The sequence below is a fragment of the Theropithecus gelada genome, chromosome 9, assembly GCF_003255815.1.
Source record: "Theropithecus gelada isolate Dixy chromosome 9, Tgel_1.0, whole genome shotgun sequence".
Lineage (NCBI taxonomy): Eukaryota > Metazoa > Chordata > Mammalia > Primates > Cercopithecidae > Theropithecus > Theropithecus gelada.
The window spans coordinates 80,075,749-80,094,372 of NC_037677.1; the positions used below are offsets into that span (position 1 = coordinate 80,075,749).

The 18,624-nt window shown below is 34.8% G+C and overlaps 1 protein-coding gene across 16 annotated transcripts in view; it reads left to right on the plus strand.

Moving 5' to 3' along the window:
* Positions 1-18,624, plus strand: part of PCDH15 (protocadherin related 15) — a 1,828,063-nt gene that overhangs the window by 1,486,313 nt on the left and 323,126 nt on the right. For 15 of the 16 annotated variants that reach the window (XM_025396095.1, XM_025396103.1, XM_025396104.1 and 12 more), the window contains one exon: positions 13,630-13,762. The exons of the other annotated variant lie outside the window; for it this stretch is intronic. In XM_025396095.1, coding sequence (XP_025251880.1) covers positions 13,630-13,762 — 133 coding nt within the window. The remainder of the gene's footprint in view (positions 1-13,629; positions 13,763-18,624) is intronic. 16 annotated transcript variants of the gene reach the window in all.

The following is an 18,624-nucleotide window of genomic DNA, read 5'->3' on the forward strand; positions in this document are numbered from 1 at the left end:
CCAACATTAGTTCAAAAAACAACAACAGGCCGGGCGCGGTGGCTCAAGCCTGTAATCCCAGCACTTTGGGAGGCCGAGACGGGCGGATCACGAGGTCAGAAGATCGAGACCATCCTGGCTAACACGGTGAAACCCCGTCTCTACTAAAAAATACAAAAAACTAGCCGGGCGAGGTGGCGGGCGCCTGTAGTCCCAGCTACTCGGGAGGCTAAGGCAGGAGAATGGCGTAAACCCAGGAGGCGGAACTTGCAGTGAGCTGAGATCGCGCCACTGCACTCCACCCTGGGCGACAGAGCGAGACTCCGTCTCAAAAAAAAAAAAACAAACAAAAACAAAACAAAACAAAACAACAACAACAACAAAAAAGGAAATCTCAAGAATCAGATAACTCAATATTACACCAGGTCCAGCAAGCTTGACAGAAGGACTGTAACTAAACTTTGCAGGGTATGTGATCATCATTAATCACAGAGATATGGTTGGCGGAGTATTAGATCCTCATTTATATTTTTAAACTAGATTTCCTCCTCCTTAATAGTTTGTTTTCCTTTGAAGCTCATGTCAAAAAATAATTATAATGCCCATTACCCCTCCTTGCTGTCATCGACAGATGATAGGTCTCTTCCCAATAACTTTTCTTCTTTCTAACCTCATATCCTATTGCCATCTACATAGTGGAAAGTCACACTTGGAAGAGTTTATTTCCTACCTGCCTGACATTCACTTCAACAGTACTCCTATCAAACTTCACATTGACTTTATATCCAATAAGAGGTTTAAGGCATCTCCCATCTTGCAGTCACGCTGACCAGACTTAAACTTAAACTCTACCAACTGAGCCTCATTGTCAAGACGAAGTTTCTATCAACAGGTGTAGCCCATGAATCCCACCTCTGTAGCCTTAACTCTTACTACCGCTTCGCTTATATCCTTCTCTTTAGTTCCACAAAACATACATTTCTTTTCTTCAATGCTCTGTAAATTGACATGTGAGTTTTCTTCTGTCTGTTAATGTTCTGTGGTATTTATATGTAAATACATCTTGGATCTGAAATCTCTGCCCCTGTAACTTCTTCTGAAAAGTTTTTTCCTTCCTCCTATGTTGGTTTTCAGTCTGAAGTTTTTGCTCCTGTAGATTTCTATATGTACTTCCAAAATAAGAGAATAGAAACTGTGAACATTGAACTGTAAATATAGCTTTTCTAGCACAATATCGGTGGAAGACAAAGGAAAACAAAAGCAGTAATTTTTCTGTCTGATATCTACCAGAAAAAGCAATATAAATATCTGTAACCTTCATCTTAGAAACAAGCTAGAAATGCAGAATTACAAATAGACTCCTCATAGCACATATTGACATATTTAATAGAAAATAATAAGATAATACAATCATCTATAAGCCAGGAACATTATCTCATTACTACTAATTACTATTGTCATATCAAAAAGTTGTCTTTTTAATCATTTTAATTATATCATTTCCAAACTTAAAGTATCTTAAGTCTATTTTTCCAAAGCTCTTCTTTATTCATATTTTATGTTATTCTTACAACAAATGTTATAGATGAAGTTTTATTCATGGTATTAATAATTTAAAATTGTGATTTCATAGTCTGAACCTCAGACTTGAAATTATTTATGGCTTCCTGTAAGGTAACACCCTTTATTACAAAAAAAAAAAAAAAAAGTGTTTTATATTCACACATAGATAAGTAAAAATTCTCCAATTTATTTTAAACATTTGTTCTTCTAGGATGTAGGGAGAAATGGAAAGCAGATTTTGAATTCAGAAGCCTTGTATTTATCTGCCATCATTAATTAATTTTATAATCTTGATTCAGTGAGCTAAATTTTTCCATTTTAAAATTCTCTTTTGTAAAATAAGAATCAAATTAGATTGTTTTAAGGATCTTTTTCAATTATAAGAGTGTTACCAAAACACCAAGTTTTCAGTCTAGGTCCTGCTGCTTACCACACAGAGAGCCAATCACTGACAGATCAATTATTGCCAAGGAAGAAGGCTTTAATTGGGTGCTGCAGCTGAGGCGATGGGAGATCAGTCTGAAATCCATTTTACCGACCAACTAAAATTTTGGGTATATATAGCAGGGAAAAAATGTAACAATGTGTAAAAAAGTAGGAACTAGGAACTAGGGAGGGGCAAGAAAGCAGTCATGATGAATGAGGGGTCTAGCATCTCATTGTCTGGATATGATGATCTGGTGTGTTTCATTTCCTTAATACTTTTTTGAGAGGCTGCAAGTGGTTTCCTGAGGAAGGAACTTACATAAAACATGTAAGTTTCAAGCTCTAAGACCAGAAGGATGAATTTCTATGTTTATCAAAAAAAGTGATCTATGGGACTATTTGTTTGGTTTCAGTCCCCCCTTTCTAATTATCAGTTCCTCAATCATGGGGAATTTGGTTGTCAATCTTTCTGGCTGCTTAATGCTGAGGAGGGCCATCATGGGCAGCATTATACTATAGGTGATTTCATGGTCACCCAGAAATCAAAGGCTAATCTAATAGTGTCATTTTCTTCTGAAACACAGTATTTCTCTCCTCAGCCCCCAACTTCCAACAAAGGCAAGTCATAGCAGGACAAATCTACTTTCAAAATAAGCTTCAGGCCCATATGCTTAGCCTGACTAACCACCCAAAGTGCAACAAGAATCATTTTTTATATAGGTCCTACATTGGCTTGCTTGGAACCTTTCACAAGGCCATTTCAGTCAAAACCCTGAGAAAATAACCACTTCCTCCAATTGTATCCCCATTGTACAAGAAAACATGTTGTTATTAAATGTATGCAAACAAACACATCACCATCAATTAAGAATATTATTCTGGAGAAATTAGGCAGAGAAAAAATATGCCTCAAATTCTGTTTACAAAAGTATTCTCTACCTATTAAACTCAAAGCATAACTTTATAGGTTATAAATAGCTCTAAAAAGTTATCCAGACTCTGAAGAACAAAACAAAAAAATCAGCAATATTTCAAAGATAAAAGCCACAAAAATTATTTCAGTCCTTCATTAGTTTAGTCCATGCAATCAGTTCTTGCCCTGCTTCATATTGGGTTAACAATCTTTATGAACACATCAGCCTTTAAATTAGTACCCTGGAATTTTCCTCTCTAACCCAATGGCACAATCTCCAAAGTTATCATTAACCTGCATTCAAAAGTCCTTTTCACAAACTCCACCAAAGAAGCAAGCCCTGGACTATAGCTGATTATAAGTCACTTTTTGAGAAGGATCAAAGCAAAATAATAATTGTAGATGACAAAAGCCTTAAGACAGCCATAAAGACATAGTAGATAAAGAAATTTGGTTATTTCTGTGGCATACAACAATTTAACATAATAATCATAATTATTACTGACAACACATATTGACATATCAGAATTTTAGGAATCTCATAAAATCCTCAATTAATAACCCATCCCTGTAAATATTAAACAAAGGAAGCTTAACATCACCTCAGATTTGACAATGTCTCCTTCATAATTCTAATGTAACAACTAAGCCTAATAAGCCTTATATGTCTCTCTTGAACTTCAGGGAAACTAATACCCAGAAAGGTTAGTATGAGGTCAAAAAGACTGAATTTAGAACTTGAAATTTTGCTATTGGAAATTCTGTCAAATATGAAAGGTTTAAGACACCTGATAACACAAAATATGATCACAGGTCACTATAAAATATTTGTTTATTTAGCCAAAATAATAAAACAAAAACATTTACCTTTTGATAGAGAGGTGACTGTTTCTTAAGCAATAAGACCTAAAACTTAAGACAGCATGAGGCCAACTAATTCTGTCTCTCACCTCTCCATTTTTTTCCCTGCAGTTTCCTCAAGAAGTGAACAAAAATATCTTACATGAAAATTTTATTCAAATGAGAAAACCAAATTTTATCTTTGTATGGTATATTATTAATGTTAAATCTAATTTTAATAAAATCTTATATACAAATCTATCTAATTTTAATCAGTTTGACCATAAGATTTTCACAAACTTCTTATAGCCTTTTATGATTATCCATTAAAGAGCAGATCAACGCTCCAAGAAAACCCTGTTATTCTGACATATAGGCCCAGACACTGGCCTTGCATGATTGTGCTTTTGATATTAATGTTTAATTTACAGAAACTCTGAACTAAGTTTATCCTTCAAAATTGCCCCTTACCATCTCACACACCCACAGCTTCCACCATAGTTCCTGGGTCTACAGGGATTGAATAGTTTTAATTTCTGGCCCTGTGTCTCGTGAAAGCAGTTCATTTTGATTGTCACCTTCTCCTGTGTCTGAAGATGAGACTTTGACTAGTATCAGTGCTCAAAATTTAACAGAAGTCAGTGCTTTCTTCAGACCCAGGATTCAAAGACCTGTAAGTTAACAGCACAAGGATTAGTTAATAGGATATTTATACTACGGAAAGCCTATTATTCTAATATGTCACAAATTAAAACACAGTGGTTTGGAGTTTAACAGATACTACTTACAGCACTTCTAACCACTGTGTTAAAGCAGTTAGGTTATTCATTCCATATTTCTAATTGTTAGCATTTCAGGGACAGAACTGTGACCAAAAGCATCAAAGTTTTGATATGTCCTTTGCCAAACTTTTCAAAGTAAGGCAACTAATGTTGTTGTTTTTTTCCATTATTGAAAAATGGCAAATGCAAATATCAGTTTTGGAAATTCAGAATAAAGATAAGAAATGTCATTTCACTTAAATACTACACAACAAAGCAAGGACAAAGTGAAAACCACACAATAATTTCTCTTTAGCTATTTAAAAGACCATCATTACACATTTCTAAGATTCACTTCTGGATACAGTACTTACAACTAATTAAGTAACTTTCACCACTTAAGTCTTCAAACCAGTGCAACACTAGTACATATTTTGTTTTCAAGTACCACATGAATGCCTATCAGAGATAAATGGATTTGGATCAAAACTTACAACAAAGTATCATACTTTTTAAAGTAATTACTGCTTAATTCAGTTGAGTGTCACTTAATGTTAATAATGATAAACAAAACTAAAGTAGTTTGAGAGAAATTCCAATCAATTAAAAATTTCCTTAAAGAAATGTCTTTCCTGAACATTAAAACTTTGAACCCATATCACAGTTTTTCTTTATTAAAGGAAAGGATCTGAAGTAACTCAAATTATTGATTGAATTGAATTACCTTGGAAATAAACATCATTTAAACACTTCTATTCTCATCTACTTTTCCAAATGACAAAATATGTAATGTACTATTTTTGTTTAGAATTTATAAAAATAAGTCTTTTATGTGATTTTTGCCAGGAACCTTAAAGTTATCATAGCTAGCAATATAATCAGAGGTAAGAAAAAACAGTCAGATTTAAATAGCTGCTATCTTTCATCAATGTTTTGAAGCTTGACAAAGGTAGTTTAGAAACTTTCAATAAATAGAGCAAATGATAAATTGTTGGGGATACATAGAAAACAAAATGACCGTTCATAGAACCAAATAAAAGCTTTCCATTAGAAACTAAAAACCATCAATAGTTTTATATATATGTATATGTATACAAATATATATATTATGTGTATGTATACATATGTGTATATGTATAAATATAAATATGTGTATATGTGTATATATGTGTATATGTGTATATATTTGTATGTATAAGTAGAACAAACAGCAAATAAATGAAAATTAGAAGCAAAAATAGGCCGGGCGCAGTGGCTCACTCCTGTAATCCCAACACCTGGGGAGGCGGAGAAGAGGGGATCACGAGATCAGGAGATTGAGACCATCATGGCCAACATGGTGAAACCCCATCTCTACTAAAATACAAAAAATTAGCCAGGTGTGGTGGCAGCACCTGTAGTCCCAGCTGAGGACTGAGGCTGAGGCAGGGGAATCATTTGAACCCAGGAGGCAGCGTTTGCAGTTAGCCGAGATCGTGCCACTGCACTTCAGCCTGGCAACAGAGCAAGATTCTGTCTCATGAAAAAAAAAAAAAAAAAAAAGAAGCAAAAATAAACAGTATTCCAACCCTCAATTTTTCTTCTACTTAATTTACCTCGGGTTACAGTGTTACCCAGAGCCAAAAAAAAATTCACCTGATGAATATTTTATTCCTGATTCAGTTTTCTGACATTTACTGGCTTTAAGTCCAGCAGTACCATTATATATTTTCTGTAATTAAGAAATTCACTTCAGGAACATGATGCAGAATAGCAAATATACTATGAAATTTGGCTCCATGTTACATTCAGCTTTGGACTTAACTATATTTTAAAAATTGCCAAACTGCTAATGTATTTCTTTACAATAATTTATATTTTACTTTCATTAAGATATGAGCTTTAACTATGAACAATGTTAATTAGCCAAAGTATTCCAATTTTTATCAAGTTTCAAAGGATATTTTATTATCTAAGCTTTTACAACTTTGTATTTTCTTTGTATGAGCATGAAGGTAGACACACAGAGAAACAAGAAAAATGGCATGTGACTTACACAGACCATCCATGATATGCCTGGACTTTCTGTTTTGTCCTAGATTTTCTTTCTTTTCTATTTTTAATAACCAGTTATTTTAATTTAGGACAAACATTCATCAGACAAAAGCTTTTGTTATAAAATTTTTTTTTTTTCATTATCAACTTCCTTACCAAAAATGTATTTTCATATCTGTAACTTTTTTCACATCTCTTTTTCTTCTACTTACTGGTTTTCTTCTACCTTGTTTCGTAAGTAACCATTTCAAGCCCATAATTTGAATTAACATTTAGATAACTTCTGAACTAGACAAAATGATTTGTTCTCAATAAAAACACATCTTCTTTAGAATTCTTACCCTTAGTAGCCTTAAATTTTAGAGAACAAAGTTTTAGTGAACACCTGAGAAGCAAGAATTTCTGGGCTATCAGATATTAGCATTTTACAGATGAGATCCATTCCACAGTTTTTAGAAATATGTTTCCCCATAACTTTTTCTTAATTAGAAATGACCCAGACACCCAATGAGCATCAAAAACAATTTAAAATTTTTGAATTACACAAAAAGTTTACCTACAACATTTATTCAATTTACAAGTACTTGATTTTTTCATTTTAATAGTTTATCTAGATTACTCTGAAAACTGAAATATTTAGACACCATCATTTAAAGTTAGCTGTTTCCTTGTTCACTATGCTTTTTTTTTTTTTTTGATAGCTGGTGAATGTCAAGTCCTCAACTAAATCTTAAAATTAAATATATAGGTATTTTTGCCATTAACTCACAAGAATCAGCTAAGAACATGCAATTAGTCTCATTTGTCAAAGAAGGTACACAAACCAAGATCATTTTATTTTGGCTGGGTTTATAGTTTTATAACCTTCTATGCCAAACCGTGACACCTCAATTATATATAGCAGAGTCATATATAAAACCCAGACAAAAATGTATGCTGACAATTCTAAAGACATTTCTTTTTTTATTTTATCAAAAATTTTAAAGTCAGCTTGTTTATTGTGGTTTACTTAAGTCATTTGAACTTGAAAAATACTTTGGGCTTACTTATTTTATGTGTACTCTTTTATTTATAAACCAAATTCGTAGACAAAAAAGAAAAAAAAGACCCACAATATATGAACATAAACACATTAAGATACATATAAACACACATAAAAATCCAATCCATTTTACCTCAGAACTCTAGCCATGATATAGCAATACAAACTCACTGGTTTACATAGTCACACTTTCTTTACCCCAATAGATAATCCAGTGAAGGCTGTGAATCAAAATTTTGGGTAGATCAGTTTTCATGGCAGTTTGATTTTTAAAGGCTAAACCTCCCCAGACTCCAAAGAACACTGGGACCAATCAGCACCACAAGAGACACAAGAGAACATCACATACTGACCAGGCCCAACTGTGGTTAGAGCAATAGTGCAAAAGCCTGGATACATGGAACTCTGTCACTCTTTCCCATTCAATAGCAAACTCCAGATTCCAAAGAATACTGGAGTCAAACCGTGTTTAAAGAAAGTTAGTTTACTGAATTCTAGTTTCCTCTGACTATATCAAACACGCACAATCACCAACACAATCGAACAGCTGAAACAACAAACGAGCCCTAAGAGTGTCCAAACTGAAACAGTTGGGGTGCTTCTTCTTTCTATTGGTTGGGCTTAATCAACCCACAAACGAACATTTCTTAGGAATTTCTCAAATTGAGAGGAGCCAATCCCACTGTCTGGTACCCACAAAAGATACACACTTGCTTACACATACACACACACCACAATTACAAACAAGCTCCCAAGAGCGTTCATACTGAAATCCCCAAAAAGTGTCCATACGAACACAGGGTGCTTCCCACTCTCAGTCATTTGGGCTTGTTCAACCTACAAATAAAAATTTCTTTAAAAAATTCTCAAACTGAGAGGAGGGGATCCTGCTGTCCAGGACCACAAAGGAACTGACACTCATCTATCTGGATGCAGATGTTAAATTTCAAATGCTGTTCTGACTAGACAATCAGGAATGTAGTTGGGGGTAGCTGCTGTTAGGCCAGAAAGAAACGGAAACACCTCCAGTGAAAATCAGGTGGGCAACTGCTTAGGAGGCCTTCTGAGACACTCAGCTCAAGGCCGCCAAGACACAAGCAATGTGTTCCTGTCAGGTAACCAAAATCTGTCACAGGAACACTAGGGGTTCAGTTTAGATTATGCTGCTGGTAATACAAAAAGCCAATCACCGAAACAATAATTGTTGTCAAAGAAGAAGACTTTAATCCAGTGCTGTAGCTGAGGAAATGGGTAACAATCTCAAATTCAGCTCACTGACTGACTAAAATTAGTGTTTACATAGCAGGGAAGAAATGTTAATGTGTAAGAAAACAGGAGCTAGGGAGGGACAAGGAAACAATCATGACCATTGAGGGGTGTGACGATTGAGGGGTGTGACATTGGATGTGGTGATCTGGTGAGTTTCAGTTCTTTGATACTTTTTTCTGGGAGGTCTGAAGGTTGTTTCCTGAGAAAAGAGCTCAGATAAAACAAATGTAAGTTTCAAGCTTTAAGATCAGATGGGTCAATTTCTATGTTTATCAAAAAACAAAAAACTATTTATGGGACTATTGGGTAGGTTTCAAGAGTATATAAGAAATATATTACCTCTTTTGTTCTACTTTGACCTTTATTACCAGATGAAATATAATAAAGCTTTATGATGTTCGTTTTTAGAAATGGAGATTTATCTACATCATTCTGGCTATATTACAAAAATAAAATTTGTCTCATATATATGTTCAGTGTTATGCATTTAGTACTAGCTATAAAATGTGAATACAAAATGCTTGCATAAAGTATTTTTATTTATATAGTGACTGCCCTATTTTAGTAAGTGCTTAAATGATGCTGTTGAATTACTACTATTTATTACAGCACAAATGCTATTATTTTATTGTTAATACTATTGGTATTCAATTTTATGAAAGCTAACTCTGACACTGTGCTGACATCAGCGATAAAAAGGAGATAGCATTTTAAAAGGCAATAACCCGCAAGAAGCCTGGTGCTTATTTAAACACATTGTAGGGATGTGCCAGGATGTTGCAGATGAAAAATGCAAGACCTTAAGATATGATCTCCTCCAAATAACTAAGATTCACGTCCAATAAGGAAAAAAAACATAATTAGCAATTCTAGCTTTTGAATTATTGTGGAAGAGAACAGAGGAAGCAAAGGAGTAAGGACAGATCAAGGAGATGGTCCTGTTGAGCTAAAATTTGTCTCTGTGTTCTGTCTGGGTCTAGAGTCCTCTTTGTTTCAGCATTTTAACGTTTTCTTCTCTGTGACAAATATCCAAGTGCCTCATACGAGTTTAAGGTCCTTATTGTAGTATTGTCACACTTTAGCCCTCTAAAATGGAAAGATAATGAAAGGGAAAGGAATAAAGAAATAAAAAAGTATAATAAGTGTAGTTTAACTATGCTTTCAGAAGCCTTAAGACACTGATATTCTTGTAAAACCTCTATAAAGTATTCTTGACCAGTAAACTGAAGATCTAAAGCATATCAGAAGCAGAAAGGGGCCTAGCTTTTGAAAGAAAGCTTCAAATCTGCAGTACAGATATGTTCCAGGTCAAAAAAAAAAAAAAAAAAAAAAGTTAAACATTGAGAAAGTCTCTTGGATCCAGGGTTATTGAAGACGTTAGGTGAGTTTATAGAGTTTTTCTCCTGACGTGATTAAAAGAAAAAGACAGGTGAGTCTACGTATTTTACTTTTCATGAGATTGTGAAGCAGTGGTCTTCAAATTCTAGTTTCTATAAGTAGAACCTTGGAAATTTGTAAAAATTGTAGATTCTTGTATCCTACCCTAAAGATTATGAGACAACATGATCAAATTCTAACATCAACATACCCCATGCTGGGGAGGGGTGAAGGAGTATGGTGCCTTTGCAGGAATTTAGCCAAGTGAAAGGATTCAATTAAAATATCTACAGTATTATAAAGGATGTAACTAAGGAAAATGCAAGATTGTTTACACTATTCATAAAGTAGAATAAGTAATCTTAAGCCTTATTTTGAGTAATTTATTAATAATAAATTATAAAAGTATGTTTCATATGTATGTATACATGTACCTATATATACAAATATATAAACTTATTTAATCTTTATCATGACCTTGTTATTATTATTTACATTTATTATGTGGAAATAATGAAACTGAAAGAAGTGATTTGCTCTAGATCACTGAAGGCAGCACCAAAATTCTAACTCAGGAATATCTGGTTACAAATTCTGTGTTCAACATCACTCACCTACTGTTATTACCAATAGTGTTGTAGGACTTGTTATGCATAGAGAATGTACTATCACAGAAAAGAAAGAGAAGAGATTCATAAAATGTTTTAAAAACTTGATCAACAACAGATGCTAAAATAAGCCAAGATCTTCAAGGGTAATATCAGGGAAAATGTTTTACATCTTGGGGCTGCTTGCTTCTGGGGTCAGATCACCACCTGGCAGGATGTTAGGTCTACCTCAAAATGACAATTCCTTTGTTCTCACAACATGGGAAGTGGGAATCTTTGCAGTATACTATAAATTTTGTAACTTCCCATTGTTTCGTGTTCACATTAATAACTATAATTATATAAGCAACATTTCATCATCTGTTTGAATCCATTTAAGAAATATCTGATTAATTTTATTGGCAAATTTTGATACTAAATAGATAAAATCAGAGGCAGAAATTAATACAGATATTTTAACTAGTTACAAAAGTTTAAAATATTTCAATTTAGAGTGAGATTACTTTAGAACAGTATCATGATAAATGTAGGTATGAGGTTTTTGTTTGTTTGTTTTTGTTTGTTTGTTTGTTTGATTCAGAGTTTCTCCTGGTCGCCCAGGCTGGAGTGGTGCAATGGCGTGATCTCGGGTCACTGCAACCTCCACCTCCCAAGTTCAAGCAATTCTCCCTCCCGCCTCAGCCTCCTGAGTAGCTGGGATTACAGGCCACCACACCCAGTTAATTTTTGTGTTTTTTAGTAGAGACGGGGTTTCACCATGTTAGTCATGCTGGTCTTGAACTTCTGACCTTGTTATCCGACCACCTTGGCCTCCCAAAGTGCTGAGATTACAGGCGTGAGCCACCGCGCCCGACCATGAAATTTTTTAACGTCACGGTAGCTTTTATGCTTACTATTCTATTGTTATATATCTACTGATGATATGCTCAAAAACAACTTGAATTTAGGTATATTATAAAGTGACAAGCTATAAAACGAAATTTTAGTGCCCATGTTCTGAATTTCATTTTTTTTTTTTCTTTCTTCTTTTTTTCTTTTTTTTTGAGACAGATCTCGCTCTGTTACCCAGGCTGGAGTGCAGTGGTGCGATCTTGGTTCACTGCAAGCTCCGCCTCCCGGGTTCACGCCATTCTCCTGCCTCAGCCTCCTGGGTAGCTGGGACCACAGGCGCCCGCCACCACGCCCGGCTAATTTTTTTTTTTTTTTTTTTTTTTTTTGTATTTTTAGTAGAGACGGGGTTTCACCGTGTTAGCCAGGATGCTCTCCATCTCCTGACCTTGTGATCCACCTGCTTCCCAAAGGGCTAGGATTACAGGCGTGAGCCACAGCGCCCGGGCTGAATTTCTTTTAAAAGGTTTTGAAAAGTAGAATGGTTTAGTTAATAAACTCAGACAAATATTTTTGGTGACCATGTCTTTTAATTGAAGCATGTCATAAAGAGTTTGGGACTACTTTAAGAAGTTTCTAGGCTAGGCGTGGTGCTCAGGGCTGTTATCCCAGCAGTTTGGGAGGCTGAGGTAGGTGAATCACCTGAGGTCAGGAGTTCGAGACCAGCCTGGCCAACATGGCAAAACCCCATCTCTACTAAAAATACAAAAATTAGCCGGATATGGTGACACAGGTCTGTAATGCCATCTACTTGGGAGGTTGAGAATCACTTGAACCCGGGAGGTGGGGGTTGCAATGAGCAGAGATCATGCCACTGCACTCCAGCCCAGCCTGCGGAGCGACTCTCCATCTCAAATAAATAAATAAATAAATAAATAAATAAATAAATAAATAAATATTCTCATCCCCAAATAGAAATTATAACAAACGTATTTTGAACTAAATCATGACTTTGTTAAAATAAATTCAAAGCATACATCTTAGGCAGTGGTGGTATGTTTGTACAAAATGTATGTACGCATGAGTGTATATATGTATGTGTATATATTTGTGTATATATATATCTGTGTGTGTGTATGTACACATATGTTTTTTCACAATAGAGGGCTAACCTTATAAATTTTCAGATTTCATTGATATATTTCAGCCAATGTTTCCACCTTACAAACCTTGACTAACATGCTTCTTCAAGTTTTGTTTTATAAAAATTTCAAAGTTCAGAGATATCAAAAAAGTTGACTATGTCAATGCTAATTTTTTTTCCTTGTAATGATAAGGTATCTTTTCCTTTAAGAAAAGCTCCTGTTAATATAAGGGCTTTATTAAATCTGATTCCTAGCTTATCATATTTTGCTTTTTAGAGAAGATTTTAAAACATATTTAGTTTTGTTTGCAACTATTTTACATAGGATTCCTTATGATCCTGACTCCTGAGATACACTTACAGTAACCCATTGACGTTAGCAACAGAACGGGTAAAACACAGCCCGTAATTTTTTGTGTGTGTTATTTTAATCAATACTCCCCCTGCTGTTTTAACAGGAAAAAAGCCCCAAGGACAGTTCTTATTACCAGATGTTTATAGAATGATTTTGCTATTAGAGAAGCATTAAAAACAAAGTCAGAAGTCGAGGCAAGTTAATTTATTAGCTTTATTTATATAGTATTCCATTTTAATTCACACTATTCATCTAAGTAGGAAAAACAGATACTGGAGGCAATTACTTTTCTTTTACTGAGATAATTTCATAGCACCATTATACTTTGGTGGTAGTTTTATTTTTCTATCCTTTCATTTTGACTTTACTATTTTTCATGAAATTTGGAAATTTTTTCTCCAGTAAACCCAACAAGTGAATAAACAATGCAGTCTAACATTAAATGTGATGCAGATTCGTAACCATCTTGTTTGCCTCTCTTTCTCTGCAGGCACTCCATCTGCACTGTGTACATTGAAGTGCTTCCACCAAATAATCAAAGCCCTCCTCGCTTCCCACAGCTGATGTATAGCCTTGAAATTAGTGAAGCCATGAGGGTTGGTGCTGTTTTATTAAATCTACAGGTATGTTCCTTGGGGTGTGTGTGTGTGTGTGTGTGTGTGTGTGTGTGTGTGTGTGTGTGTGTGTGTGTGTGTGTCTGTAAATTCTAAAGTGACAAGCGTGGCATTTAATGAGTTTATATTTGTGTATGGAGGGATAAACCTCACATGCTGCCTCCACTCTAGTGAATGAAAGTTCCATCTGGAAAGGAAAGCAAGGGTAATATGGATGGAGGGTTTCCACAGCTAATCTATTCTATTGATCACCACAATTGAAGAACTAACATTTGGCTGGTAGGGATTAGCTGCAATCATTACAGGAGAGAATGAAGGGATTGGAAACACGTACTTGAATATTTTGTACTTTGGATCCAAAGAGTCTGCAGCTGACTATTATTTTCTGTTTTGTATGCCTTTTCTCCAGCTGGATTTATTTTTGCTGCAGTCTTGTATAGGGGAATTAACTTTGTACTCAAAGGCTGATGGTAGGCATTTTAATTCTGAGACAAGCCCCACTTCATTTCATGGCCATAGGCAAATCTTGTAATTGCTGTTTTTTATTCATTTATGAGAAGGGGGTAGTTTTAGCTGATATTTTTATTTGTAGCTAGAGATTCATGAGCATATATATTACTTGCAAGATGATAGCTTGGTGTTCACTGTTTATATATTTCTGACCAAAGTATCTTTGGCCAGGAAAAACTCTATCTTTGAATATGCAGCTTCAAGTTGGGCTAAATATGGTGTTGATGTATTTTCACTTTGCTATGTCAATCATAAGAATCATAAGATGATGCATTGTTTTATACATGAATGTTCAGAGAACAGAGTTTATCTTCTGATATTACATGGGAATTGCAGAAGTTGCTGATATGAGAATTCATGAAGGTGGCCTTGAAGCCTAGGGGAGATTTTAACATGACTGACCCAGGAAAATTCCAGCATCAATCTTTATCATCAGCTTACATGACATAAGGCACAGCTACATCTTGCTCAAATCCCATTCGAATATTAACACCCTCTCACTTAAATCTGGGTGATATAAAAGTGAAGATTTCATAGAATGCTTGTATTGAAAATGATGCAAAAATAACAGAACACATCAATCTTATTTTTGAGATGTGGAAAGCTAACCCCATAGAAAGTAATTGATGCTTAAAATCAGTTGATTGAGTTTTCATCACTTCTAAAACGGCGATTTCTGTTATATCCTACTGATTACTAATAGCTACTGAAATTTTCTTGGCATTACCAAGTACTTCTTTGGGTCTCTACGTTAATATTTATTCTGTTGCTTTTCTCCAGGTACTTAGAGAGAGTTTGCTTTAATTGATCATTTAATATTGAAACAAAATTATATGAAGGTAGAGATATTAGTAATATGGAAATTTGGAGGATTTTAGTGAAATAATTAAAAGAAAGAGAATAAAACCTACAGTCTCTTTAGGAGAAAAAAAGTCAAATTATTGTAATGATAAAGAATAGAAAAAAACAAATATGAAGACATGTTCATTTAATGGAATAATAAGATCTTTGTCTTTATATTCATGGGAATTCATTTATTGAAGCAAGAATAAAATAAGAGAAAGAAAAGGAAAATAAAATAAATCTTACATGTGTAAGATTCAGGTCAAGAAATTATACATTTTATATTTAAATATGTCTCAAGTATGTGCCTTTATGTAATTTAACTTCCCATGAATTAAGACATAATTTTACTTGTAAAGTGGCTCAGGTTTCATTTTAATAAAATCCAGGAAGATTTAGGAAACATATTATAGTTCAATAATTCTCCCTGTGAGTTAAAGATGAAAAGAAGTTGGTCTTTTTCATATTTCAAATTTCTCTGGTACAAAGGCTGAAAAAACACTTGAAATGACATTTCTATTCACCCTTTGTGCTTCTGGTATAAGGAAAAGAAAGGATGCCAACTGTAGTGGCAGTCTCTATTAGAAAGAACAAGGGTGATACCATGAAAGTACTTTTCACAGGCCACTAACCACCCACTTTTGTTCATGATCAACTGAGACTGCATTTAAGCTACTGACCTAAAAGTTGGAAAGCTTCCATCAAATTACTCTTCAAAAGTCTTCTAATAAGAAGATGCATTAGAGGTACCCTGGCTGCCTCCGTCCTCATCCTTTTCACACTCTAGCACTACCTACTGCTGACTCACTGCTCAATTTGGAAGACAGAATTTGTGAGGAAATATATTTTGAAGATAGCAGCAAATTGGCTTCAAACTAATCTGTTTTGATGGAGATCTAAGTGATTTCTTTTCAGACAACAATTCTTGTTTCCCCCCTTCCCACTTCTGCTTTTAAGAATGGGCCTTTTATGCTATCTAAAAGTTGTTCAAGAAGCAGTGATTTTCCTCAGTGCACGAATGCTGTTTTGCCTGACGGCTGTATTGATAGCGTTCACTTGAGGAAAATATTACTAGAGCTTTCTCAAACCTGTTATGCTGATCAGGGTTAGTTATAGGTAGATGTTTTTCCTGCAAAGTTCTGACCGGCCAGTGAAACTTGTCACAGTCAAATGCTGGAGCCAGACCACGGCGAAATCATGAGAGCCAGTCATGTGCATCTCTTCCTGACTCTGTGTGCAGTTACGTCTTGTTACCAGCTAAACATTGCTATGGTGGGCATACTTACGCCACAGAAATCATCAAATACAACGAATCAGTGTCTTTCACTTCAAAGTTTTTTTGTTAAGCATTCATCAGCACACCACCCAATACAGAGAGAATTCCCTCAAGTATTTACATCACCAGAGTATGTTCACTCAAGCAGCTTCCTCCCTTTGTCTCTCTGAATTTTTTATGTATTTTTATCATACTAAAGAGAGGCAAGGGTACTAAATAAAACTATGTTTTATACTCAAATATTCAAGTATTTCTCTTCTTCACAAAAGCATTATTTCCTTCCAAATTACCTTTTCATGTAACTCACATTCCATTTGGCCCACCCCACCACCATTTGCATATTTCTCCTTTTTTAGACATAAAGTCTCCATGTGTCATCTCTGCCGTCTCATCCCATAAAATAGTAACACAGTTGACCCTTGAACAACCCAAGTTTGAAATGCACAGATCCACTTATATGCAGATTTTTTGAGAAATATAATATAAATCCTGCCTATTTGGAGAGCCAATCTTTTGTATACAAAGGGTTCCATAAGACCCACTGTGGGACTTCAGAATGTGTGGATTTTTTATATACTCAGACGTCCTGGAACCAGTCCCCTGTTTACCTCCAGGGAGATGTAATTAACACTTAGTGTGGCACTTAATATGGGGTCATGCACTGTTTATTTACTTTAAATTCTTTGCTTATGGTATCATTAAGGATAGTTAGCTCATATTAGGGATACATACACAAACTCAAAATCTCAGTGATTTAAAACAAATAATATATATTTCTTACTCACACTGTATGTCCATCATGGATCATCTCCAGCTCTGCTTTTCATCATTTGTACTTCCCTTCAGAATAATGGAGCAGCTTCTATCTAGGGAAATGTTTTTCTAATAACAAACAAACTATAATTTAAAAAAAATGGGCTAGTTCATAGAGTTTGATAAATCAGTGTTCAACAAGTTATCTTAATTCAAATTATTACTTCTTTTTACCATAATATATATTGATCGTTTATTTCAGTTTATTTCTAATTTTTTACTTACAAACCGAGATATGTTACTGAACATCAGCTGCGTTAACTTTCTTTTAAGAGGCTATATTTCTTTGACAAATGTATAATGCATTATTTCACTTGGTCATTAACCTGCCCAAACAAACAGGTGGATCTTACTATCGTTATCATCAGGAAAATGAAAAGAATGAGACTCAGAAACAGAAAGGTTTATGAGTCACATTAGTTTTTCTCATTTTGATTAAAAACTCAGGACCCTATCCACTACATCACATTCTTTTAGATTAGGCTGTAGAGAACTATTATGTTTATTTTACCTGTTTTGGGAAGGAAGTAAATGTTTTGTATTACATTAGTTCTGTATTTTCCAAAGGTTAATTTTGTGATGTTATATTGGGGTAAATGTACTAATGTTTAAAAATATATACATTTGTTTTAAGGCTCTTATGAAGAAACACTTTAGATAAATATGAATTGACTATTTTCCTCACTTGGAGATTATAGAATAGAATACAGATAAAAACCTGAATAAAGCACAGTTGAGCAAAAGTTATTAATTTCTCAGATTTTATCTCAAAAAGTTCCTGATTCTGAGTACAATACTCTAAAAAATCCAAGTAAGAGAGGTCTCAGATAGTACTAGATAACATTATTTTATAAATAGATGAGGTTGAAATTTTAGCTAGTCAAGTGTTATTATAGAAAAAGTCTGGCTAAGATTGAGAGAAGAAAATCCAAGAGAAATTCACCCAAAAAGTGAAGATCACCATTCAATACTCTAATCGAATAGCTGCTTAGATTTGAGTCAGTACAACTAAAACAGGGGAGAGAACATTGGAGAGAAATGTGGTGGTGGACTGAGCAGTTGACAAGAAAGCATGAGCTGTCCCCTTGAAGATCTTGCCCAGTATTGTAGGTGAGATCGATCCTGCCTGGATCCATAAATCTCAGAGTTTGTGCTTCTAATTATAAATTATAAAATAAAGAACACTGCAACATGTGAAGAAGAGAAGTATGCACATCAAGATGTAAGACGAGGCTGGCGGGGCGCGGTGGCTCAAGCCTGTAATCCCAGCACTTTGGGAGGCCGAGACGGGCGGATCACGAGGTCGGGAGATCGAGACCATCCTGGCTAACACGGTGAAACCCCGTCTCTACTAAAAAAATACAAAAAACTAGCCGGGCGAGGTAGCGGGCGCCTGTAGTCCCATCTACTCGGGAGGCTGAGGCAGGAG